Genomic DNA, 27,918 nt, shown 5'->3' with positions numbered 1-27,918 from the left:
ATATTAAGTGTCATGCATTTTTTTTTTAATTTCTTCAAGTCGGAAGTTGTCCAAGTCACAGAATATTTGTGTCAAATTTCGACCTGACACAACCGCAAGCCCACTCCATCACATGACCCTTCGGAGCTGAAAAATAAGCCTCGTCCGGCATGCTTTCCTGAACGTGTGCGCATAGAAGTGCGACCCCCGAGGCGGCATGTAGGTCAACCTGTGGTCAGCTGATCCATTCTGAACCCGCTATTTGAACCTGGTCATAGTCGCGACACATTTGCAAGAATGCCGACACACAGCACATCAAAACGAATAAGCAAGCTTCATGGAGAAGAAAGGCAGGTGTGATCACAGCGAATCTGACTTGGGAGCCTGCTCCATGCACTCATGCACAACAAGACGCACTTAACTTACTTACCCTGATCTGAACGCAACCCGTGCACATATCATCCCATTCAGGTCTCCGCGCAACGCGTCTCCTGTTGAAACTCCCTGAGCGTTGGCCACTTCCTGCACCTTATCACTCTATTTCATGACTTCCTCTTCGTCGCCCGCCTCTTACTTTTTTTTTTTTTTTGCTCACTCTCCTCTCCTGCTCTCTGATCTGTCTGTTTCCCTTGTCCGGTGTCTGCACAATGCGCATCAATTATTCAGAGGCAGTCTCCCGGTTCCTCCCGGCTTATCCAATCAGAGCAGGGGGCTCTGCGCTAATGGGCTCCTGCTGTACCTGCTACCGGCTCCAGAGCGCTGGAGACAGGAGGTGGGGAGGGGTGGTGGTGGTGGCTTGTAGGATAGACCAGGGGAGGAGGGGGCAGGGGATGTAGACGAGAAAGGATGAGAGTCAGAGATAAAGACAGCAAGCAGCGGCAAAGTGGAGCGGAGATGGCAAGGACGAGATATTGCTCACCCCTTTCTGTCTTGACGTGATGCCTCAGAGAAAAAAAAAAGCACCTGCATAAATACATCATCTGACAGCTGCACTCGCAGCGATGGGTGGGGCTTAAAGTGTCGATCAATCAAAAGACAGGCAACTAGTCAGGTCGCACACGCCGGGGATTGTGATCTAACGGTGACAGGTCTTCCTCCATCGCGACACCACCTCGTGACTAATGCGACAAAACATCAACGTTGTGGGTTGAATCCGAGTTCAACCTCGCTTGCCCCGATAGTCAACCCGGCGTAGCGATGACTCGCCCAAAGATGATTGAGGGTGGGGAAAGCCCAACCTGTCACCGCTATCACGCCTCAACCGAAGCGGAGGGATACTCGCCACAGTGAGAGTGTGTGACACTCGGGCATCGATATCCCACGTAGACTTCAACGAGGGCAGCATTGTTAGACGGCAATTTTACTTGAAGAGGGTGTGCCGAAAGCCCCTGAGGGATGGCGGCTGGGGGCATGGGGGTTGGCGGCAAAGGCGGCTTAGTCCTGAGGTGTGGGTGCCAGATCAGTCAACCAACCCCTGAACAAAAGAGGGATTGAAATGATTTGCTCATCCGGTTTTGACAAGACGAGTGTCCTGCATGCGCAAAGCGGCGCCTTTTCGCCAGGTTCGGCGTCTCGGGTAAAGCAAAACCAATTAGCCGGCGACTGATCGAGGACCCTCGGAGCCAAGAGGGCTTGGAAGAGCAACTAATGAGTGTTTAGGCCACAAACTCAACGGTGAACTTCTAAAGGTGGTTTGGCGTTGCGGGCGGATTTCATCATCGAAAGAAAAGCTGGTGTCACAGGAGAGGCCGGTGATCTAAAAATAAAGATGTTAATAATTAAGTGCACTGCTCTTACCCTCGGTAGTAATTAAATATAAAAAGTCTGCCATCTTGATTGGGTCCGTATGAAAGAATGTAGCACATTTCCTTGAGTGCTCCTGAGCTACAACACAAAACCTGTCGTTTTAAAAATACATGATTGCTTTTCTGTCCTCTTCCATTTTTGCAATTGACAGTGACCAGCCAAAATGATAAAAATGCTGGAATATGCAGGCAAGGCCAGTGGTTAAATCAGCCATTTGGCTACAAAGGAAGACTTGACACAACTGATCGAGAGCTCAGAATTATTGTTCCAAAATATTCGTTTTGAAAACAAAAAGTCAAATATTTTATCCTGGGACTCAATTGGCGTATCAGGACGGCCGGAGTATCTGTGTGACAGGCTAGCGATATTTCAGTAGCGATCCACCCAACTCTTGATGTACAAGCAGGGGTGTCAAACTCATTTTAGTCCCGGGCCAATTTGGAGTTACGTCTTCCCTCGTAGGAGCGTTATGACAGTGAAACCACAAAATGATTACTTGTAGACAACAAATTAATACATTATTCGTTTTAAAATCAGTCAGGTCAATTATAATAGTTTGTTCAATTGAGTGTAAACAGGGTAACAAAATTATTGCAAAATCTCAATGTTATTATTACAAGTGACACTGTGACATTTGGTGCAGATTTGAGCAAGTTGACACACACGATTTACTTTCGCGGGCCACATAAAATGACCTGGCGGGCCGGAACTCGCCCCCGGGCCTTGAGTTTGACACATGTGAATTACAGGCTTGAAAAGCCCGCATCATATCAACGATGATGAAAAAGTCGCAGTGAGTTCTTATTTGATATGAATTTTGAAGAAATTCTGTTTCTGACTCCTGGTGTACAGCATGCTACCTAAGACAGACAAGTAAACGGGGGGATCTGTTCATCGTCTTCCGCCCACTTCCTGCTGAATTATGGCAGCGATGGCGCGGGTGGACCACTTTTGTTGTGTGTGTGTGTGTGTGCCTGTGCCTGTGTGTGTGAAAGTGTTTTCCACAGCCGCACCCTGGAAGTTTTCAGTCACTGTTGACACAGCTTGAGCGCTTGTTTACCTCGCTGGCGCGGGCTAAGGGCACACCAAGCAGCCCAAAAGAACGACTAGGCGGTCTCTGTGAGATGCGATCAGCGGGTACGTCTTGTGAACTTCTCAGAGGATCATTTCGACTTTGAGCAATGGACAAGCCGCAGCCTGCTTCGGACTTAAACATTAAACGTTGCTATCATTCCAAGAACAGCTGCCGTTAATCCTCAGCGTGTCAATTCATGTTCAAAACGACAAAAACGTTGAAATAAATACAGATCACCGCCTTCCTCCCTCCCCCCAAAAAACAACAAAATGCAATAGCAGTCAGTTGAGCGAATGCTTTTTACCAAGGCTTTAGAAGAACACAGATATGTTAAGTACAACACACTGCAATTAATTAAAAAAACGTTTTCCCATATTCAACCGACCTAAAGATGTATTGGCGTTATCGTGCATTGGCACTCGGTACGGGTGAGTACTCACATGTGAGTACTTGTATTCATCCTTACCACTGGGGCAAGTGGCAACAGGAGTGACATCCTGTCTGGTCCGCCAATACTACAAACCGGTAATTAGGAACCAGTGAGCTGTCATGAGATTTTTTTTTTTGCATCACTTAAAAAATTAAGTGATGTAACTGGAACAATTGGATAGAACACGCTCTGGCTAATTAGCTTTATCATGGGCGGCCCGGTAGTCCAGTGGTTAGCACGTCGGCTTCACAGTGCAGAGGTACCGGGTTCGATTCCAGCTCCGGCCTCCCTGTGTGGAGTTTGCATGTTCTCCCCGGGCCTGCGTGGGTTTTCTCCGGGTGCTCCGGTTTCCTCCCACATTCCAAAAATATGCATGGCAGGCTGATTGAACACTCTAAATTGTCCCTAGGTGTGAGTGTGAGCGTGGATGGTTGTTCGTCTCTGTGTGCCCTGCGATTGGCTGGCAACCGATTCAGGGTGTCCCCCGCCTACTGCCCGGAGACGGCTGGAATGGGCTCCAGCACCCCCCGCGACCCTAGTGAGGATCAAGCGGTACAGAAGATGAATGAATGAATGAATGAATGAATGAATGACCAGTGCCCTTCGGAGGGTTGCTATGAAGCCGCGGAAGGCAACAGTAAGACCCTTGACAGATTATCAAGCTAATCTGATTTGTTGCCTGAACTTCTCAGATAAACCTGTCGGGGTCGTAGATGTTTGCTCCATGGCGGAGCAGTGACCGCGTTGTCGATTTCAGTTTTTTTAGAAGATCATCAACTTTTTTTTTTCATATTAAATGCAGCGGCATCTAAAAAATACATTTAAAATGAAAAAAAAATAGATGACAGCTGCACATGCACTAACATTAAAGCTACTTGTTAATAGCTCTAATGCAATCTGACCTAACGTCAGATACTGAAAATCTGTTCATGGGATTATGGATTAGAACAATGAGCTAATCCCACAGACCACCAGACCATCAGCAGTGGAGAGTCTCTTCACTCTGGTGGTACGTGGGGGTATTTATGGACTTTATATTTGTGTATTCATGCTGGTGGGAGATGGGGAAGAGGAGTTATTGCTCTAGAAGAATAATCTATGCCATTTTCTCATTGCTCTTGAACGCACCGGCTACAATATTTGGAAATTGTGGATCACTTAAAATGAGATCCAATAAATAAGGTGGGAAAAAAAAAAGATTTTCTGAACATTTCAATTTGAGAGTAGATGGAAGATTCTGTATAATTGTGCAGTTGAAGTGGCAAGGTTAGATTAGACTATATTATAATTCACATTCAAGCACAAAATGTCATAAATTGTTGATGGCGGTGTCAGCTGCCAATGCTAATCCGAGCCCACACGCTCCGATCTTATCTGAATGCTCTTTACGCACTGCTATGATTCACCAGCTTCTTTGTTTGTTTTGTGCATTTGTGTAGCGGTAAATGAAAGACTGAATTGCGTTGTGGATTACTGCAATGAAAACAGACGTCTTTCCTTCCTTCTTAAAGATTCTTGTGCCCTTTTAGAAGTTTGGGTGATCTCACTCGTGATATCTCGTTATATCAAGGAACAAAACGATGTCAGAAACGGAGCACATAATAATCGACATTTTACAGACACTCTGCCTGAATGTTATTGTGCTGCAATTTTTAACTCGTTTTCTTTTCATATGGAACAAAAAACCTATTGGAAAGCTTGACTGCTCTTCAGTCATAATTAAAATGCCCATAACATCTCACAATTTAGCTAGTACTGCCTTTTTTTTGTTTTTGCAATGCAGGTTGTAAAAGAATAGGGTGAGGAAACGACAGAGGAGATTGAACAGAAGAGAGGGAGAATTACTCTCACAATGAACAAACCAAGTGGATAAACGTTCAACTTGAGCTGGAGTCAGGATTCCCAATGCAATTCACAAGGGCACACGATACTACAGTGTAGTGTGACTTTTTGCGAAATCGTACTACAGCCAGTTTATGTCTTTGTGTTATCTTGTATTATGTTTTAAGAGTTGTATTTTGCAATTTGGGGCTTTTTTGTTAAATTAAAAAGATGAAACATAACAAAATGGTGGCATTTTGGGGGGCCTTGAACTGATCAATGGCACTTGAATTCATTTCAATGGGGGAAATGGATTTGATTTTAGAATAAATTCTAGTCTTCAAAGTCTTCAAGCTTGGTCCTGTAAAGCATTAAACTCGACTCAAGGCATAACTATACTTTGGAGTCTTGATAGGTTTTTACATCCACATCAATGTGCATACTAGATTAATTGTGTTATCAACTTCCTTGTTAAAGTGATGCTCTGCGAGAAAGCGACAGTGTGATTGATTCTCTTAAGAGTCTCGCTGTCTTTCTCCCTTTCCCTGAGGGGGCCGCACTCAGAGCAGCACCAGACTGCTTCGCCCCCTCTCCGATGTCACATTTGCATTCCTGTGTCGCCAAGCAGGCTAGCCCGCGATTTGTGCCGAGCCTGCACGTTTACACCCAACTCGTAAAAAAATGTGATCATAGGACACACAGGGCAATAAAAGTCAAAAGGTTTGGGATAGTTACACTGTGCGTTGCCCAGTCCACTCCTTCAGACATGCTTGTAATGGAGCGAAGATATTCAGTGAGTAAGATGTGCCTTGACTCACATGTGAGCCTGCATCATCCCCACCCAGGGTAATTAGACTCCAGCTTCCCATTTACCCGCCATGCATTAACGGGCCATCCTTCCTGAAAACGTTGCGCTCTCTTCAATTAGATCGCATGAGACCCGAGGACGAGTCTCTGGCCGTCAGACAGCCGGCCCGAGCCATGCCTGCACAACAATTACATTATCCCAGACTGAGAGAAACAAGACGATCGATATGGTGCACTGACGTCTGGCCGCCCACTTAAGTAGCTTACCGCTGCAGCTGAAAAACGACTTTTGACAAATATGAAGGAGCCAGTTGGTGTAAATGTGTTCACACTAATTGAACAACAGATATCTAATTATATGGGAAAACAATGACATGCCCAATCACATTTCACAACATTTTTGTATGAAACAACATTACGAACTGGGATAACTTTTCCCATGATAATTTAGGCAGACATAATTGGCATCTTAATACTACATCGATCTATCTACCTACACACACAAATATATATATATATATATATATATATATATATATATATATATATATATATATATATATATATATATATATATATATATATATATGGTAGAGGACCCGGGCTTGAAGGAGATATTGCCTCGGTGGTGTGGTTCGGGTAAACAATTATCTATATGTACACTGTATTTTCCACACTATAAGGCACTTCAGAATATAAGGCGCACCTTCAATGAATGACCTATTTTAAAACTGTTTTCATAAATAGGGTACACCACATTATAAAGCACATAGAATAGAAGCTACAATAGTGGCTGCAGTTGCATTATGCATCCACTAGATGGAGCAGCACTAAAGGAAATACAATGCAATACAAAACAGCTTTATTTGTATAGAGCTTTCATAACTGCTGCACTTCACAGAACATTTAAAATTTTACTGCCAGGAAATCAGATTTTTGATCCATATATATATATATATATATATATATATATATATATATATATATATATATATATATATATATATATATATATATATATATATATATATATATATGGGTATTGGATTATAAATCACACTGTGGGCATTTGAGAAAGTTGAATGCCTTTAGGCGCTCCTTATAGAGCGAAAAATATGGTATATACACATATTAACCAATACACAGTAAATGGAAAGGAAAATTGAAACAGTAAATGGCTGTCCATTCAAGCAGTTAAATAAATGGAAAAAGGCCGACTGGGATTACTTTAGTCCTGTGGTGCACTAGTGTCAATGAATTTCAAGGACTGATATGTAGTGCCATTTCAGACAACATTCTTTTTGTGTTTTGGTCCATTTATGAGGGTGGGTTCGGGGTCTTACCGGCAGATTTGGGGGTGAATTTGTCCCTGTTGCCTGCACACACAGCCAGCAACCGGTAGCCAAGGTCCAGGTCAAAGCCTTGCTGGGCTGCCACGCGACTCACCACCTACAGTAAAGCAACAAAAAGAAATTGTTGTTGATTTTTCAGTTCGTTATTGTTTGTGAAGCACGTAAAGTAAAGCAGAGTTGCTCAGCAGCTCTCAATTATGACAGTGAAACCTTATTCATCTTTAAAGATAGAGAGAAAAAAAGTCTTATTACTTAAACCGTGTCATCCGTGGTTCAAAACGCTTTGTAGTCCACAACTTCAAAAAAAAAAAAGGGAGGCGACGCATTTTGACATGAAGCATCGGAATGACAGGCCTGAATGTAAGTGTCGTTGAGTGACGGTAATAAAGAGGTAAATCTTTTAAACTGGAAACGCCTTTGCCTTTATCTACCACATGACAGCTTTGCCCTGCTTCCATCTGACCTCCAAGCTACTCATTACGAGGTCAGCCAGGGTGGCATTTTGTTGTAATATAAAAATTAGGATTATTTTGAAGTATACGTCATTAAGCAGCATTAAAAGGGGCTACATCGACACATCTATCATTTTCTCAAGAGCTCCTCATTTAGGATGGCAGGTGATTCGGAGCCTATCTCAGCTTACTTTGAGCGTGAGGCGTGGTACACGTTCAATCATTTAAGGCACGAACAGGAACTCTTTTTGTCGCGAGCGCTGATCCATATGGGACACACAAATGTGTAATATTTTATAATGTTACACGTGTTCTTATTCGACTTTTACTCTTGGCAGCAATTGTGCCTTAGTGCTCAGCAGGCTTGCCAGATCATATCAGAGAACTTTCTATGCACTTTGTTGCTGCAGTTTTGATGAGGAAAACAGTTCAAAAGGGCTCAACTGTTCACTCTTTCCTGTCCCATATGAACAAGAGCGCGTCTGAACCATGAAACAACAGTTACTACTAAAATTTCTTTTTCGGAAGACTTCTGGAAGACTGGTTGTTCATCTGTCTAACATTCCTTGAGGGTTGGGCTTCAAATCCCAGCCTGCGGTCCTCCTTTGTGGATTTTGCAGGAGGTTCATTGAATACTTAAGTGTCAGAGGCGTGAATACGAGTGTGAATGTTTTTTTCTGATTTTGTCTTTATGTACCCTGCGATTGACTGGTGACCAGTCCAGGCTGTACTCTGCATCTTGCCCCCAAATGAACGGGTGAGCAATGGCTCACCAGTGACCCAAATGAGGACAAGTCTCGAAAGATGGATAGTCGTGTGACTAATATGCGTGGGATCATGTGCAAGGTTTGCAAAGTTTCTGACACATAATAAAAAATTAATTTAAAAAAAATATGTGACTTGACCATGACCATTAATTTCCCTAACTTGATGCATTTTCATTCAAAGCATTTTGTAAGCAATCTATAAAGGGTTCAAAGCAAAGTGTGTTCCACAACAACCTTCCTGGTATGCTCAGCAACACACAGGCAATTTGTGTAACAAACCCATCCTGTCAAAATTCAGACTTTTAAAACCGCAGTTGTATAATAACCGCTTCCCCTCACATTTTCTTGGGTCACAAGGTGGCTTTATTTAACAGTCACGCTCAATAAACAAGCACAGAACAGTTTCTGTGCAACCGCTAAACAAGCCACCATCGGGCCAAATGAAGCCTGGGGTGAAACCGTTAATATACCGCTGTTTTGGGCTTGCATTACGAATGTCATGTGACCGAACCGAGAAAACAGGTAAATCGTCAATTCCAGTTGACCGCATACTGTTAACTGATGAATGAAAATGGGTGGATGAATCCGCTTCATTTTTATGCCACAAATGCAATCAGTCTGACATATCGTAATACTGTGTTTTGACCACTGGAAGCAAAAACAACATCTTTCAAAGAAAAAAATTGACCTGACTTCTGTTTTAATACCGGTGCATCTCTGTTCAAGGATTAATTGGATTCATATTCCCGTATTTTCCGCAGTATAAGGCGATTGGGAATATAAGACGCACATTCATTGAATGGCCTATTTTTAAACGGTTTTCATATATAGGGCACATTGCATTACAAGGCACATAGAATAGAAGCTATATTAGTGGCTGCGGTGATGTTATGCAACCACTAGATGGAGCTAGGCTGAAGGGAATACAATACAATGCAATGCAGCTTTATTTATATTGAGCTTTCACGACTAATGCAGCTATAACAAACCACTTTACAGAACATTTAAAATACTACATCCAAGAAATCAGAATATTGACGCATGTATAAGGCGCATCGGATTATAAGGCGCACTGCCGGAATGGAATGCTTCTAGGGTTGCCTTATAGTGCGGAAAATACGGGATTTCCGATCGAAATGCTTTGGACTTCATATGACTTTCTGGAACGGATTAATCATGAAAACCCGGAGGTTCCACTGTACATTTGAAAATCAACCAGGTGGCAGAACTGAAAACGATTTCTCCAAGCAATGACTCCATTGAAAAAAACAAAAAAAAACTACACACTTACACCCACACACACACACACACACACACACACATTGTCGAGGGACAAAGGAAGGTGCAGTGTATCTGTAACAGCTGTCATGTCATCCTTTATTGGTTCCGTTGCCGAAGCTCCACCAGGGAATGACCTCCTCCACATGCCAGAGGCAACAGGCGTCTCCGTGCATGCGTGCCGTTTCATTTAGCTGCAGCAAATCCCATCGGCCAAATATCCCACACGGCGGTATTAATATTCCAAGCTTGGACACTTGCAAGCGAGACGATGACGTCGCAGAGATGACTAAAATCCCAGAAAGAATGCATTGACCGCCCGCTGTAATTCTCTCGATAAGGAGCCGTTTGCTCTCCGAGTCTAATGAAGCAATTTAGCAGATAGATGGGGGGGCGCCATGCTGAGTGCTTGGCTGCATTGTATGGCTCTTTATCTGACTGTAAGAGGCTTTTATTGTGATTTACACATTAATGAGCCTTTATCTGTTTGCTCACGCTACCACTTGTGATAGGAACAATGCTCCGCCAGTGTTTCTCACTGATCGCGGCCGGCCAAGTCTTTTGATTTCGACGCGCGCGAGGGTGTTTGTGTGTTTTATTTGATCACACACCTGCTGGAGAATGGGCAGACGGCGCTCTGGCCCTCCGCCCACGTCGGTGAGTGATGGTTGGTGAATGGAGAGCTGCGGGTTGAATGGTCCCCGCGACACGCTTGCTAGCATTGTGTGTGGTGCAGCCACAGTGGGTCGCAAATGTTAAAACCTCAATGTTAGCGGCGGTGACTGTCTCATAGCTAGAAAGCCTCGTGCGATGCCCCCCCCCCCCCCTTGTACCGCTAAGATTAAAGCTCCAGGCAAAATTGTGTGGAGCCTATTTATTTTGAGGCGAAGACAAACGCAGTTTTATCAAACCGTAGCTTGTGAAAAATTTCAACTGGAAGCCTCACGAGACAAAAAGCACAGAGGACATTTCATGGCAAGCATTCATTAAAGCAAATATCTTGTTGACGCCATCTTAAAGGCGCTACGAATTCCAGCGTGAAACCACATTTGATGTTTGCTTACCGTCAGGCATCCCATGAGGCTCTGTTCAAAAGGTCGCTGGAAGGCCCGGGGATCTCCGCACCAGTCGAGCAGCTCTGTGGCCGCCGAGTGGAAGTTGGCCGGGTTCTGTAAGTGCTGCGTGAACACACATTAAAAAAAAAAACGTCAGAAACAAAAGGAAACGATGTGCGAGTGTTATTTCCCCGCTTTCTCACAGAAATTGTAAAAACAGTCGGAACCAAAGAATGCTCGCAGCCTTGCACCGTGGACCCCCTTCTTCATTCGAGGTCTTGTGTTTTTGCACGACCCCGTGAGGACCTTGACTGCGTCCGATGTACCCCCATTCGGCGCTCCGCTGCATTGTGGGAAGGAGATCATAACCTCAGCCACAATGATGCCAATGTTTCTCGTTAATCTTTCTTGGCGACGGACGGCCTCACCCCTCACAGGCTGCGCCCGGTCTTTTTCCCCAGCAAAATCCTCCCTCCCTGCTCTTGTCTTTCTCCTCCAAAATGTAACCGAGCGTGAGCGCCGAAATCCGACTGACTGGCTTGTGCCCGCGCATAAAGCAAACAACCTTGGTCCTGGCAGCCATGTGTGCACACGCTATGGCCGACGGGTGGATGTTGTCTAATCTCCTTCAGTGTCTGTCAGTCTCTCGCGCTTGTTCGCCGAGGCTCTAAACAGTCAAGTCTTTTCTTTCCACTGTCTGAAGGCTACTCTAGCTGCCGGGACACAATAAATGGTTTTAAAAATTGGGCTCCCTTTCTTCGCAGCTCAGGAGGTTAATAGCTCTGAAACGACACAGAGCCCCGGCGAGATTGAGCCCACTTGAAAGCGTTTATTATGCTCATGTGGTGCCGGAGCGCCTTGTTTTGTGAGTTCCTGCGGAGAAGGTAGAAGCATTGTCCTTCGGGGCCGGCGAGAGGTGAAGGATTCTGAAAGGGTGGCTTTTTTTTTTTCCCCACCGCATGTGACAAAAGAGCCCACCCGGAGCACCCGCCCACTGAGAAAATCTCTGAGAGAGACCAGAGATATCATGAGCCTCGAGGAGGAAGGCCTTGAGTGACTCATCCTTTGTGATCGCCACGGTTACCCCGCACCACTTTGACCGGGAACGCGGGGAAGGTTCTAATGGAGTCGGCCTGTTTTATATGAGTGATATGAGCTGGCATCACCGCCGCTTGATGGGAGGCGCGTCAGCCTGCGGCACCGGAGGAATCCGAGCTGGCGCAGCAGGGGCCCGTCTGCCCGCATGCAAACTCGCAGCTCCTTTTGCCGCAACATGCTCGCTCGCCGCTGCCACTCTGCCTGACGACACAAGTTCCGGTGCGAAGGGAAGGACAGTGGCAAGGGAGGAAGGGGCTGCTCTTGTTGCCGTTCCGGGTTGGGTAAGGACAAGGACGGGTGTGTGTGTGTGTGGGGGGGGATAAGGGAGCGCAGCAGTGCTGCTACAAATTCCCCAAACAAAGAGATGATGGAGTGATTCCTTTTGAGACGTGCGACAGATCAGTCAGCTCACTGCAGCCTACCTGAGTGCATAGCCAGTTCAGTGCGGTTCGCATTACAGAAATTGATTCGTGGCTGTAGATGACTAGAATCCTTGACAGTTTGACATGTACGGTATTCCAATATTTAACAAGATGAAAGCACAATTCGGGAAAAGCGAGGCTGCCAAGGAGTTACGGAAGATATCGGCTGACGTCAGTGCAGGTTGGATGGGTTCGATTCAAAATGTGATGGTGAGAAAGTGAGTGTGAATGGAACTCTTGCAAGTGAACACCTTGCAAGAGATCTGCAACTGGCCCCCGGTCCCCCCGGGCAGGACACAGTTGCCACCCACCGCTCCTCAGGGACGCGAGTAAATTCAGACAATGCCAAATGACCAACCGGTGACAAATCCGTAAATTGCTGGGTATTTAACGGTACACACTGGCGACCTGTCCACGGCGCAGTCCGTCTGTCGCTCAAAGTCAGTTGGGACAGGCGGCGGCTAACCTTGGCTCATGACAGGTGGCACAAAAAGGGGATGCATGGATGGACCGGGCGAGACACAGGTGAACGTGTGATTAAAAACTGCGCTGTGTATAAACATCCAAACACAGATTTACATAAATGTATGTTATAGGGTTAGGGTGAAATTAAACACTTTGGTTTTCTGAGATCGGAAATGGAACAAGAACATCAAGCGCTGCTTTGAAAGGGTGCACAGTGTCATTCTTCTGTTGTTTCATTTCATGATTTGGCCACACTGTTTCCCACTGTCATGATGTCACGCTGTTAGGAAGGAGATTGTTGCAAGCCAAATCAAACTCAAACCACTGCACCCCCCCCCCTCCCTTCCCACCCACCCAAACCACAAGAAGCATCCTGCTGGATATGAAGAGTAAATTCTGACACATGAACCCAGATTCGGGTTCATGTGTCAATCCAACCAAACGTGTGTCAGTATGCTGAAGTCAAGATTCAGGCAAATGCAAGGCACCTTCTGATGATGATGATGGAGCGTGTGCACAAAAGTATATGAAGAAAATGTTCAGAGCAGGATACAAAAGAAAGCTGAGTTCAGGAGAGGTCAAACCTGTTTGATGCACTGAAGCCTGTCATTGGTCTGCTGGATGTGCCGGTCCATGGATGGTAGCGTGTTCATGTTGGCGCTTCTACCGGGACGCCATGAAACTTCAACTTGTTGATCTGCAAAACAAAGAGGACGGACGGGTCGTTCAGGGCACATTGCTGTAAAACGGACCTTGTGAAGTGTATGGACAGAAGTGTAAAAAAAACACCTTGACACGGAGTTGGAAATCATATCCTGTAGCACGAATTTTTATGGGGTTGGAATATTATGTTCCACTTTTCGAATAAAAATGGTATGCAGTGTTTGTTCAACTATGGATGCGATACTGTATTACAATTGACGCACTGAATCATTCTTGAATTTCCACTGTGAATGACTGAGTTAGGAAGCAACAGTTAGCAAGCAACGCATGTGCGTCCCAGTTCCGAGATTCCGACTTTGGAAAAAATGGGCCTTCGTCCATGCACTTGTGTCGGAACTTTGGCTGACTCCGTCATTCCAAAAACAAGCATGTACCGTCCGTTACTTTTAAGACTCAAAATTGTCCATACGTGTGAAGTTGAGTGTCGGGGTAATTTGTCCACATGTGGCGCTATCTCCCACCTTTCAGCCAAAGTCAGCTCACAAAGTCTCCAGCTCACCTACGGCCCAAAATAACGCAAACGGCAAAAATATATATATATTATAGGGAGGCATTTATTTGTCGTAAGCGGATGGGACTTACTGGGACACTAGAGGGATAATATTTGAGAAAATATGGGGAGTAGTCCAACAAAACAATTTTCCAACCACAACAAACAATAAAGAACATAGTCAATACATTGTACATCTTCCGGGTCATAATGAGGCACATTAGCTTTGAGCATGCTAAAAAGCACCGTGCCCCCACCCCCAATCACACATGCTCATTCGCTCTGACCAGCTCTGGAAAATGGGTTAAATCAGGATTAATAGGCATCGCGCTGCTTTGGTAGTGAGACCTCTGTCCCTCGCCATCCCAACGTGTTTATCTCACCACAGATTCCTCCACACAAAAGGTGAAACTACAGGTGGTGGCGGGGGTGGCCGGGCAGGGCTATAATGTGTATGCATTGCGGGCGCCTTCTAGAAAGCTGCTCGGTACTGATAAAGGCTCTCTCCAGGAACCCCCGCAGTGTGCAAACTGTGGATGCTCAGCCAGCAAAATGTTCCTGTGCGGTGAGTTGATCTTCCCGAAATGTTGCAAATGTGCACCCTCTCCCTTACGAGCATGTAAACATAATAGCGCCCGTCCTCCTTTTTGATTGTGTAGAAAGGTAAGACTTCAAAGGAGCACTTGCAGAAAGAATAAGAGTGTGTTACTAATCCTGCGAGCTGAGCGGAGTAGAATTACCCACACGGCATTTAGAACGTCTCAAACATTAAGGGGAATGTGTTCAAATGGCGGGGAATGAATGCTATTTTTTTCCCCACCCAGCCTACCTGTGATAGAATGATGCTGCCTTCACTGACCATCTGTGAAAATCTCCCCACGAGGCCCAAATTTAACACCACTCAGATTTGGCCCCCGTGGCCTAGTTCTTCTGTCCTGCAGTGTCACCTGACATCCAGTAGATGTCTCCCTCTTCTGTTGCTGCCCGGGCTCCATTCACACATCACAACCTGGAGCCTGTAGTAGTCCAGGGGAGGGCTCCTTTAAGCCCTGACAAGCGCTACAAATCCCTCACAGTCACTTCTGCGGCCCACTAGCGGGGCACGCGCTCCAGCCAGCCGCCGGCCGCCTGCCTGCCTGACCTTGTGGCTATTGATTCACTGCTTTTCTTCTTCTTCTTCAGTTGTCGCAACACATACGATGCCAGAAGAAGAAGAAGACGAGTGGAGAGAACGGTGTTGACAGGGAAAGCTAACAGCCGCCTGTGGACAATATCAGGTGGTGTAAAATGACACTGTGAGCAGTAACTGTGGATGAAGGATCCACGGTAAAAAAACGTACGCATTAAAAAAAAATAAATAATGATTTTGTGTAGCGGTGCTGATGTTTTGGTTAACAGCACGTGTGTGCAATAGCATCTGTGAATGGGAATAAGTACAGTTATTACTCATTTGTTGTCCTGTTAGGACAAAGGCAGGCAGGAGGGGCTTATTCGTTCTGTTCTGGTAATAGACGTTCTTTCGCAACCAAGGCCGTGTTTTTTGTTATTGTAAAGTGTCCTTGGGTGTCTTGAAAGGCGCTTATAAATAAAATTTATTATTATTATTATTATAAGAGGTGTGCTGTAAAGAAAGCTACAAAACATATTTACTTATGTAAACCATCTTCGCATATGCAACCCAATTTTTTTTCCAGATGGGGACATTTAGGGAGGCTTTTATTTGCGTCCGGTGCAACACCTCCTGATGAAAATCTCGCATCCCCCTTTGACATCTCCTCAATTCAAGTTACATTGAAGAAAACGTGTTCGGAGAGAAACATTCACGATGGCATTGTTTTAAATAAACATTATTTCCCACCAATTCGCTTTTTCGTTGGTGTCGTTTTGTTTAATAGTCATGGCTCCTTCTCCGAACACAGTCTCACCTTTTATAGAAGCTGGAAAAGACCAAGCTTGAAGAGCTTGTCCAGGGAAAATGTGCAAATGTCCAAGATCAATAAACACGGGTTGCCTCAGCACCACACCCCATCACACGCGGGATGTTGTATAACGTGAGCCCCACCGCCCTGCATGTTTACTTTGTAAACACAGTAGTCAAGCAATAACAAACATGCTCATCTGTCATGACATCATGGTTGAGGGTGGTGGTGGGGTGGATGCGGCAGTGGCCGGGTGTGTAAACCGTTGTAACGGCAAACTCGAAACTCCGTGGCCCTCTTTCTTTTCTTCCCCGGAATGTTCTGTCTTAGTATCGTCGATCTTTATTGTCTCCCCAACATCTTAATCAGCTGCACTCAGCAGAGGTGCAAAACAAAGGATTACACATGCAATTACGCTGCGACAGCACGAGCAGTCGGCCTGAGTGACAAAACACAAACAAAAGTCGACATTTGTGGAAGCTTTTGCCTCTTTCCTGAATCACAAAGAACTCGTGTGTGGAGGGGGCACTAATGTGAAAGCGCCGAAGATGCACAAGCACTTAATGATCACCTGCATCTCACTGTGTGCACACAGGCTGAGGATTTATTGTCACTCCCAAGCAAAACGGCCAGCTTCTGCTGCTTACAATCGATAAGCTTTGATGAATACCAAGTCCATCAACTTGACTAGTCATTGATCTGACCATCTACCTAAAACATCCAGTTAAAAATCGCTCAGGTTCTTGCTATTCTCGTGATCAGGAGTGTCAGAAAAAGGTTCCAGGACTGGTGTCACAAAAGATGTATTTTGAACCCAAAGCATCACTGATCCTTTGCGATGCAGGTGTATTCGACTTCAAAGTTTGTCAAGAATTCAACTACCACATGAAGTTGACTCTCAGACTAAATCCAAGCAAAAAAGGCAATCACACATTGGGTATTTAAAACAACCACATTCAGTCGCCTTTTAGTAGTAACCTTTTAGTCTGCAAGGTTGATGCTAACACTAAATAGCATCAACATTGGCGTGCTATAACCCTTTGAGCAAAGGACTGAGCACAAGTAGGCAATTTAAATTCTCAGAGTCATATATTCTTTATCCTCTTCGGACAATGACTAATAGTACTGTACTGATGAGCTGAGAGGAGATGACACAAACATTATATATGTCTGTCTTCTATTGCCCCCAGGTGGCCAAGGCAGGCATGAGAGAGAGAGAGAGAGAGAGAGAGAGAGTGACGCAATGGCCGTGCAATTGATGCAGCATGACTAAAATTGTTTTTTTTTTTCAAATTTTATTTAATTATGTTATTACCGTATGATTGTATGAAGTACCCTGTTACGGACTGGTAATTATTTTTAATTTTCATTGGCAGGGCTCGAATGCAAAATGTTCTTCTGGTTTGAATTAATTTACTGTGGTTTTACAAAAAATAATCCAGTGTCCGTTCTGCCTGTCAAGTGTCGAACAATAACATCTTATTTAACAACAACAAGAAGTGTCAGTGTGGCTCTGCGGACACAGCGGGGGGAAGTGGGGGCTTCTACCCAACCTCCTCGCCTTTGCTGACACACGGCCGGCCACATTTCTCTCTCTCAGTCTCTCTCGCCTCCCACAGACACTTTGTGCTTTTTGCTCTTCTATTCTATGGCCCTCAGACATCATTAGAGGCGCCCAGCACGTCGCTCTTTCTCCACCACCTTCCATTTCCCTCTCTATAATTTTCTTCTCTGCCGAACCCCCCCCCCTCTCATATCTCAAGCCTCCCTCATCCCCCCCCCCCCCCCCCACCCGCTTCCTGGAGGCCCCTGCCATAACAGGAGGTGGAATGGATTCATTTGCTCTAATGTGGTTGAGGCTGCAGCGTGGCACGGCGTAGCGCCGAGCGACACGTTTTTCCCCGGGTGCGTGCAGCCTCTGTGTCGGGCCGGCCGACTGTGTGCAGTTCATGTGTTTTCAAACAGGCCAATCAACACCACTCAGCTGCGCTGGCCCTCGTGCTTCCCCGCCTTGTCTCCCCCCCGCCTCCTCCCCTACAGTCTCTGCGCACACGCCATTATCTCGAGTGGAAAACTCCCATAGCCATACAGTCACTCTCATTGCGTTTATTATCCCCACTCTACTTTATTCTCCTTCCCCTCCCCCCTCCTCCTCACACAGCTCTCAAACTGTGTCAGGCTAGGCAAAATAATCAATTATTTGATGGTTAAATATTGCGCTGATTGAGTGGAAATTGCTGTTGATTCATCGGGGCTGGCAATGCTTGGATGAAAACAGCAGACGTGCTGTTGATTCAGTTTAATTCGCAGCCTAAAGTGGAAAACATGTCAGCATTAATCTACTATAAGTACAGTAGTACCTTGACTTAATTATAATACCACTGGCTGGCATCCCCACCGAGTCGAGTGTAGGACATGTTGTGAGCCTATCTAAGAGCACGTTTACCTGAGCCTTTTTTCACTTAAAAATAGATTTCTGCTTGCCAAAACTCTTTTCTGTGTTCGGTGGTTCCTAGCCTTTTTTTGTCCTGTTTATCCCCAAAGCTTTTCGCCATAAAATGTCGATGATTTTCCAAACCCAGAATGTACCACAGCATATTAAAAATATTTTGGCTGCTTCAGGCATTGTCATCATTTGATCTCAAATCAAACAAAACTGTTGTCTTGGGAAAAAAAAAGTAATAGAGTTTTAAATTTTTTAATTTTTTGAAAGAGCGTGGTTTCGATTTTTAAACAGCCTTCTGGAACGGATTATGGTTGAAAACCAAGGTATGACTGTAATTAATAAAATTGCCTTTGCACAAAAAAACAAAACAAAAAAAACAAAGAGCCAACACGCTGTTGTGATTCTGGCACGTCTGTACCAAAGGTTATTGTATCCCTCCGGGCAAACAAGTTATATAACACACATACCATTTCATTGTTGATGGGTTTATGAAATGATAGATTATTTACCCATCATCTTGGAAATAAATGATTAGATGTGTCCACATACCCTCTGGAATGTGCTCGCGTACCCTAACCTGGTTAGGAAACAGGTGGTGTAGAGTGTCAGTCATCCAATTCATGGTAATCGCAAAAAGCTGAATCGAAGCATCACGTTGAATTTCGTTTTGAATCTTTTTTATTTTGTTTTTTTTTAAACGTTAAAAGATACAATTATGCTACTAGGCTATCATAAACTCATAAACTCCACCAACTATGAGCACACCTCATTCATGTTTTTCAAAACTTGCTTTCGCAAGACGCTCGGTAACAAACTTTGGCAATATGTCCGCCCACATACTAAGCAGAACTGATATTTGTTCTTTCCCCACAATGTAGCCTGCTGACTAATACACTGACGGACGAACAAACAAAAAGTATTCCAGAATTTTGGATCTTGTTTGCAAGTTTTGCCATCTGAGCTCCAATGGAACCATTGTCCTGCCCTATAAGACCAAAAGTGGAGTCCAGTCCATCCATTCCTATCATATGACGTCATGAAGCTCTCTATTCATAATGTCTTGCATCATTCCTTTGTAAGCAGAAAGTAGTATGCAAACAAACAGATGGGCAAAAAAAATAAATTAAAAAACCCATTGATTTGCCACTCCGTAATGTTTTTCCACCCCAGACTCCAAAGTGGTAGTGCCCAACGCCCAAGTCAAAAAGTAGCCAACAAAAATACAGACAGACAGTCGAACACAAATATTCACAGATCAGCCTTGGCGGTGGTCGGCGCTATAACTGAGTGTCATTCTCATTTATTATGTTCTAAGAACCCCGTCTATTCCCCACTCTCTTCGCAAACTAGCTAATAGTCACATGGCTCCCTCAGGCCTTCATAAAACATGGTGTCACCGCCGCCAGCCTCGATATAAATGTGCAATGATGCTGTTTGTTTATCTTGCGTTTTAATGTGACAAGCGGCGGAGCAGCGGGCGGCCATGCCCCGCGAGCAGCTGTGATGTGGGCGACACGCGAGCCACTACGCTCGCTTCTATAAATACGGCACTTCAGCTGTGCCGCATTGTAAGAATGCGCCACCGGATACCCGACCCACAAGTTCATTATTCTACAAGGTGCCCCCTATGTTGGCCAATTACGTGCATTGTCACTACAGCTGTGATTCCCAACCGGGGTTGACGATACCGTAGCGAAAAAGATCAGATTGCGGGGAATTGATCATACAGTGAATTATCAGAACAGTTCTTCCAAATATAGCCAGTCCCAATTGATGGAAAACACCACCGACAGGCTAACAATATGCATGGATAGTGGCAATGTTACACAATATTTGAATGACATCAGTGGAGCATCACATGTAGACAGACAACGTAATGATCACAAGCCTATATTGTTTATCCTCTGTGAAAAACAACTAATATTACAGAAGCGTACTGAATCAGAGTAGTTACAAAACTGTTTTCTGTTTGCGTCTGCATGACTGTATGATATCTTGGGGTTCCATTAAACATGGCCGTCAAAATCAGTTACACATCTTATAATTGAGCTACACAAGATTGGCATGAATTAAGTGACTTTTCAAGTATGGCCAACGCGTTTTGATTAACTAATTAGATAAAGGCTAACACGCTAACACACACTTCCTTCACAGCTTGTGTGACAGCTTTCTCACCATCTCTCTTGCACACCCTTTAAAGCAGACACACAAAAGAAAAGACACTCTTATTTTTTATTTAATTTGACATATCCCTTTAAATGGTATGAATTGACACTTTTTTGTATTGACTGTTTTTTAATGTTTTTTTAGGGTTTCTACTGTTGGATAAGTAAAAGATGGATGGGTAAGTGGATGTTTAAGTTGTGGGACGTCTTTTTGAAGACCAACACCTCTTTGTGATTAATTGAATATTTAACAGCATCTCGCCACTCAAGTAGGCTATACTAGGTAAGCAGGAGATGTGAGACAAAATAGAAGTAGAAATGCCTCGAAAGACCAAAGGTGAAGAACGAAACACTTAAATTAGAGGGATAGGAGGGTTTGGCTTCGGTGTGTCTACAAAGGGTAGTTCACCGAAAACACCGCTAAACCACATCACAAGTGTTGCAAACATCAGTGATGCTCTGCAGAGATTACTTTGTGATGAGATGTGCACTCGCATGTTGTCTGACGTGTTGCGAGCAGCAAAGGGCTCTGTGAGAATCGAAAACGGTGAGCAAAAAAAAAAAAAAAAAAACACACACAGGTTCAACATCACATGATGAATGAATGAATGAGTGAACTCATTCCGATGCAGACGACCAGCAGGGGAAGATTGCATGACCTGGCAGCGAATGGATGATTTCCCGCTAGTCACCAAAGGCTCTAGATTTCTATCGTCTGAAATGCGAAAGGAAGTGCGTGCGTCTGCGTGGGGCCAGTGTGCATATCTTGTGTAAAACAAACCGGATGGCCATTTCGTGAGCACACACTCACACACGTGTGGCCGCCAAACGGGTAAACTGACAAATTCCATGTCCTTCGGTTGCAGCAGCAAAGCGCTGACCCAAATGCAATTAAGCAACATCCAGCGGGTTGAGTCCATGTGTGGAAAGCGTGTGCTCGCGAAAGAGAAACACAGCGGCGGAAGGTGAGGGGGGTGAGTGGGGGTAGAGCGTGAGACTTGACAAAGAGCGAGTGTGGTTCAATGTGCTCAGTAAGCCATGAAATGGTATTGGTGCTATTACGGGGGAGGGGCATAAATATATCTGTGACATGCACTCTGCCATGCTATCTTTAAAAAATTAATACAGTTCTTGCATTGACATTATAATCCTGAGAAGAGATTTGCTGGGCATCAAAAAAATATGATGATGTAAAATGAGGCATCAAAGAAATGAAAAAAAAAAAACAACGAGCCGTTCTCTCTGTTTTCAAACAATGGGGGCGTGTCCACTGAATGCATTGAAACCACACCTTGCTCAACTATCAATTGTCAATCCAAATACAACGTGTATGCCACTTTGGGTAACATCTTAAGGTGTGTTTGAACAGTTTAGAATATATCCACTTAAAGCCTCCGCTGGATCCCACGGGACTTTACTATTCTGCAACAATGAGGCGTTCTAATGTGGGACCACCACCACAAAGGCCCCTTCCACATTCTGGCTTTCATGGCTGATGTTTTGTTTTTTTAACCGCGTTCCTAACTTCTTCGCCTCTTTCTCTGTTACATGTGCACAGTCGCGACTGACACCGGACAACGGGGCGCTCTAAGGACAAAGATGCATTTTTGAGGAGTAGTTATAGCTAGCTAGGTAACTGCATGCTTGCAATTTTAATGGCTAACCACTTTCAAGACGCTCACATTTCAAATCAATACAAGCGCCGCAATGTTGTTTTTCAGGTTAACCATCGTCATCAAGTTCTCGACACAATTAAACGAAATAAAATCAAGCTTTAACAAAACCTGTGTGAAGAAGCAGGTATTTGTGAATGGGAAGTCAAAGGTCAAGCGTCCCCTAGAGGAGGTACAGGCAAGTATAAGGACACTGGGATGAAAAGTGCCGCTCGCCTCAGCAGCCAGGAGGGCAGACAAATCCCAAACAAATCATATTTTCAATCCTCTGACATGGTGAAAGTGTTTAATAAGCTTCGAGGCGGCAAAACCATTCTGCGTGGGTGGAATGGGGGAGCACGATGCCCTCATTCATCTTACTGCATGTGTGTGTGTGTGTGTGTGTGTGTGTGTGTGTGTGTGTGTGTGTGTGTGTGTGTGTGTGTGTGTGTGTATGCGTGTGCGTGTGTGTTTGTTCAGTGCGGCGTGTCAGCACGAGGGCACGGGTTGCAAAGAAGACAAAAATGTGTGCTCGCTGTGAAAATGAAACCGTCTAATGGCGCACACAAGGAGCCGTGCGGCGAGGGAGCCTGTTTACTTGTGATCTCACTATTTGTTACAGAAATGCACATTAAAAAAAACGACAACAACAACTCCCGGTTAAAATTGATTCCTAACATGTCAACATGATACTTGACAGAGTGCGCGGGAACAGGAAAAACAACAGCCAACAAAAGGTTGGTTTACTGTTTTTTAAACCTACGTGATGTTTAATCCGACGACTTTTAAAGGGGAATACAACAGAAATGTGACTTTTTGATGGCTTGAACGCAAACTTTCAATGTTCACAATGCCATTAAGTATGAATTGGCAGCTAAGGTGTGACTTATCGCTAGTTTAGCTTCCACTACAACTATTTTCAGCACCAAAAGGCGAGATAACCAACCAGGATTTTTTGATTGGCGTGACTGCTATGCTGGAGTGGTTTATAGTACAACAAATACAGTACATGACAGTAAACTTATCTTAAACAACAACACCAACAAAATCACTAAAAAACAAATACACCCCTTTTGTCATGTCTGTTCAAACTGATTGTTTGACTTGACAGTAGTATGTCAGTCAAATTATCAAGTTTGTCCCCATCCCCAAAACAACCAACCAGACAGAAGCCATGACCGATGAGGTGTCAATCATCATTTGCCCTGCACTTTGCCTGTTACCTTCTGGAACTTTGCTGAAACTATGGTGGAATATACTGTACACCTTGGGTCAAGTAAAGAGCTGAAGGACCTCATGCAGCTGAGAGGATTCAGAAGCGACATGGAAATAGCAACATCTCTGCCCAACAGGTATCACCTCTCTTGGGTTTGTACATTTCATAGATATAACTTTCATGTGATAACTTTGAGGATGATAGTTCAGCAGCTCCTATATTTTGTTGTTCTACTTCTTACTTTCATAACTTTGCTGCTGTGAATTGGGAATTTCTCCATTGTGAGACTAATAAAGGTTTTTCTTATATTTCTTAATATTACAAATACTTAAGTCATGCTATCAACTAATGTTGGCTCGTTTACAGTGCTAATGCTAGCTGGGTATTGCTTTTATTGAAGCTTCCAATGCGTTCTCCAGGAGAGATACCGACGCTCGTTCCTACCGACTGCTGTCAGGCTGATGAATAAAAAATAACAATCATAATAATAATTAAATTATGTGAAGTAAAATTGTAAATAGTACTGCGATTTATCCATTGTGTTCATATTGTATTTAATTGAAAGATGTTTGTTGTTTTTTTTTCTCTCTTTCTCCTTTCTTCTTTCTACATACATTCTTGCTGCTGGAGGCTGTAAATTCCCCCAGTGTGGGACGAATAAAGGATATCTTATCTTATCTTATCTTATGACCGTTAATCACCATTTTGCACTTTGATAATCGTCTGTTATCATGAATGGCCATGTTTAAGAATTGCGCTTGTGCATGTTAATGAGGGGATCAGTTATGCTCAGAAAGGGATTGGTAAAGTGAGGCTACATTATAATCTTGCTATAATCAGTTTTAACACTACAGAGTCCCACCTTAAATGTCAGTTCAAATATTTTTGGTACAGAAAAAAAAATGTTGGTGACAGTTTGATCCTGGAAATAAAATTTTCATGACTTCCTTTCAAGGGGAAAAAAATGACACAGAGGGTTCACTGCACTCAATAAAATAACCATTCATTTGTTTTGAAAGCGAATTTTAAGCGTTTTCAAGCCCCTGTGGACACCTTGGTTACATTTTATTCAACTGAGCTTGCACTGGAGGTACTGTATGTCTGAAGCAGTGCAGGCCAACAGATAAATAGATGAGCAAGAGAGCAACAACGACACCGAGAAAAAAAAAAAAATCTACTCACGACACATTACATGTAGTGGGACGCCAGCCAGGAGGAACGTGTTGGGAGAGATAGGAGGGGGAAATGGCTGCAGAGCAGGAGAAAAGGGCGGCAAGAGGTCGTCCCTGGGTAATTTGTTCTGGTCCTCTCTCAGGGCAGACACACAAGGAGCAGGTAAACCAATTACAGTGTGACATGAATCACAGAGAGCCAACAGCAGGCCCACACCGTAGCGCATCGCACCGCAACACACCGGCTCATGGTAGCAAGCTTAAGACTCGCCACTTGGTCGATTGCAAACCCCCACAGCACCAGCACCACCACTACCGTCACCTTAGCGACTCCTTTATTTCCCTCCATGATTGCATTCCATTTATCTTGGAGTTTTATTAGGCCAGGAACCATATTTGTGTGGGTTAAATGGGCTGTTCAAAATGGACCCCGCACACTCACGAAGATCAAGTCAGTGAAGTCAAATAAAAAATGAACAATTGTGGCATTCAATATCGTGATATTAAAATGATTATTGTGTAGTTACAAATAGGTAACGGAAACAATTTTGGTCACCCTTTCCAAAAAGATGCTCCATCGAAATGTAAAATAAATGTTCATGAATACATTGTTGGTTCAAAATAAATAAAGAAACTAAAATGATTCAGCTATAAAATGTCACAATAAACCAAACTGGGAATTGTGGGGGGGAGTACGAAATGAAATAAATACGTTTTAGAGTATACCAAAAATAAATAAAACAACACAGAAGTCCAAAACAAAGAAATTGAAAAAAAAATATTCTAGTCCATATTTAATTACTGTTTATGTATTATTTGTATTTTTAAAAGTATTTGCGTGTGCTGCTGTAACACCTGACTTTGAGGATTCACTTATTTTAATCAAAATAAATGAACTAACACATCACAGTAAAAAACAAAACAAACATTTTGTTCATAATTTTTTTTTAAATTGAACAAATAATAGATAATAATTATCATTAAATTATCAACCAACTAACTACTACTATGACGATTAATTAAATAAATACAATTGTAATTTTAAAATCTGATGAAAAATGAACAATTAAATAAGAATTTGGCAAAATTTACTCAAATAGTACATCAATAAGTATTGATGTTATTGTAAAATGTGGAAATATGTCAAAGTGTAAAGACACAAATCCGGAAATGCAGCCTCACTCGTGTTGGAGGTTGGAATTTTGAATTATTTCAGTGAGGATGAAAACATGTGTGTGTATATATACGAATAAAATACTAAGATGGAATAGTTGTGTTTGCAGATATTGATAGTTGTGACCTATTGGGAGCTGCACACACCTCTCACCACACTGTCTCAATTGTGACTGCGCAAACAAGTTGCCACGGAGCTGTCGAGGAGTCCAATTAACATAAAGTGGTTTACTAGTCTTATTACAGGTAATCAGTGGAACGGTGCTTATCTGGCAAGCTGCGGAGAAAAAAAAAACTTGTGATGCTAGGGGGGGAAAAAACTGACTGCAATGTTAGAACGAGCATGTCAATTGTAGTTTTGACCAGCATAAAAATTTATTCATTCATTCATCTTCCGAACCGCTTGATCCTCACTAGAGTCGCGGGGGGTGCTGGAGCCGATCCCAGCCGTCTCCGGGCAGCAGGCGGGGGACACCCTGAATCGGTTGCCAGCCAATCGCAGGGCACACAGAGACGAACAACCATCCACGCTCACACTCACACCTAGGGACAATTTAGAGTGTTCAATCAGCCTGCCACGCATATTTTTGGAATGTGGGAGGAAACCGGAGCACCCGGAGAAAACCCACGCAGGCCCGGGGAGAACATGCAAACTCCACACAGGGAGGCCGGAGCTGGAATCGAACCCGGTACCTCTGCACTGTGAAGCCCACGTGCTAACCACTGGACTACCGGGCCGCGCATAAAAATTTAATTCGACAGAATTTAATTTCAAAATGGTTTGGCATTTCTGATTTAGAATTTTTAGCATGGCTCAGACATGGACGGAGGAATGCGAATTGCGTAGCCCACTGCTCCAGTATGTCCCTAATTGTGTGTGCTTGCTGCATTATGGCATCAACAGAGGTCAAATTGACAATAAAAAGGGGTCTTAAGTCTGAATGTCAGCTCCCTATGGGTGTCATAGGTAGACACTGAACGGGGGATGGAGGGGGGGGGGGGGGATGCTCTCTGCATGTTTACCCAACAAAGCCTTGGCAATTACTTTCATTTTCCTTAATCGCACAACGGCTGTCATGGGCAAAAAAAAAAAAAAAAAACGTCATACAAACGCCACCGGCTACGCCTTCGACACACCAGAAACAACTTGTAAATAAAGAATGGTCTGCGGTTGGGGGCTCGGGGTCCCTGTCGCCTCCTAATCCCCGCAGTTGATGCTAAACTGACAGGAGCGTGGTGAAAATCTGCGGCAGATTGGTTCAAGAGAAAAGAAGGAGTTTGACAAGAGTGGATTAGATATCACACTCTGCTCTATTTGAGGGAGCCTTATTGCTTGTAGATTCAGGAGGGGGGGTAAACATTTGATGAAGGGCCTTAAGACGTTTCCGAGAGTGAAGGATAAAGACGGCGGTGCGCGGAATTGGACAGATGTGGAAAGTGGCGCCTGCCCGCCAGTTGTGTGCGTTTGCCAAAGCAGCACGCTGGCTCAGTAGGCAGAACGCAACACCGGCGAGATGGAGTTGGCAGACATTAGCAAACATATGTGAAATGTACAATCTCGCCTGCCCCTTGAGATTCATCGGATCCCTTTTTTATTTAACGTAGCGGAGGAAATGATGTTTTCATAACCGCTCACACGTCGGGTGGTTGGAAAATGCAAAACAACCAAATTGAAAGTACCTGAAATACTGCTTCAAAAATAAAGCTGTTCTCTCTCGCATCTTTTTCATAACTACATGTTGGAACCACGAAAATGTATCCGCTTAGAAGCCCCCCAGTGGCTGAAATACATCCCGCTAGGTCGCCATGGAACGTTTCCACGCCGCAACAACGAGGCGTTCTAAAGCGGCTTCACCAGCCCGGTCCCCACAATAGCTTTAATGTCGGACTTTTTTTTTTCTCTTGCATTAACTCTAATTCTACAGTGGGACTTAAGCCAAGAAAGCTTCATTTAAGCAAAAATCGAATTCATTTCTCAAATATGTCAACAGTTTTGCAAATTCCTCAGTGACTAATGCAATAAAACGCAGCCTTATGCAGAAGTTGCTGTGCATTTTGCTGCTGATCCAAGGTCGGATTTTTTGGATGTCTTCTCAGCATCACACCCATTGCTCTTTCTTTCCACATTTCATCCCATTATTTCCTTGTTTTTCCC

The 27,918-nt window shown here is 44.1% G+C and overlaps 1 protein-coding gene across 5 annotated transcripts in view; it reads right to left on the bottom strand.

Annotated features, from left to right (window-relative positions):
* The window catches only part of zmiz1a (zinc finger, MIZ-type containing 1a), a 121,696-nt gene that overhangs the window by 21,512 nt on the left and 72,266 nt on the right, over nucleotides 1-27,918 (bottom strand). For 4 of the 5 annotated variants that reach the window (XM_052079998.1, XM_052079994.1, XM_052079996.1 and 1 more), the window contains 3 exons: nucleotides 13,392-13,504; nucleotides 10,832-10,945; nucleotides 7,262-7,367 (listed from right to left, as the gene is read on the bottom strand). In XM_052079998.1, coding sequence (XP_051935958.1) covers nucleotides 7,262-7,367; nucleotides 10,832-10,945; nucleotides 13,392-13,460 — 289 coding nt within the window. In that variant the 5' untranslated portion in view covers nucleotides 13,461-13,504. Of the gene's footprint in view, nucleotides 1-409; nucleotides 2,364-7,261; nucleotides 7,368-10,831; nucleotides 10,946-13,391; nucleotides 13,505-27,918 lie in introns of those variants that run through there. The other variant, XM_052079999.1, reaches the window with a different exon arrangement.

This window comes from Hippocampus zosterae, chromosome 11 (genome assembly GCF_025434085.1).
Source record: "Hippocampus zosterae strain Florida chromosome 11, ASM2543408v3, whole genome shotgun sequence".
Classification (NCBI taxonomy): domain Eukaryota; kingdom Metazoa; phylum Chordata; class Actinopteri; order Syngnathiformes; family Syngnathidae; genus Hippocampus; species Hippocampus zosterae.
This window is presented reverse-complemented; position numbering and strand designations above follow the sequence as displayed.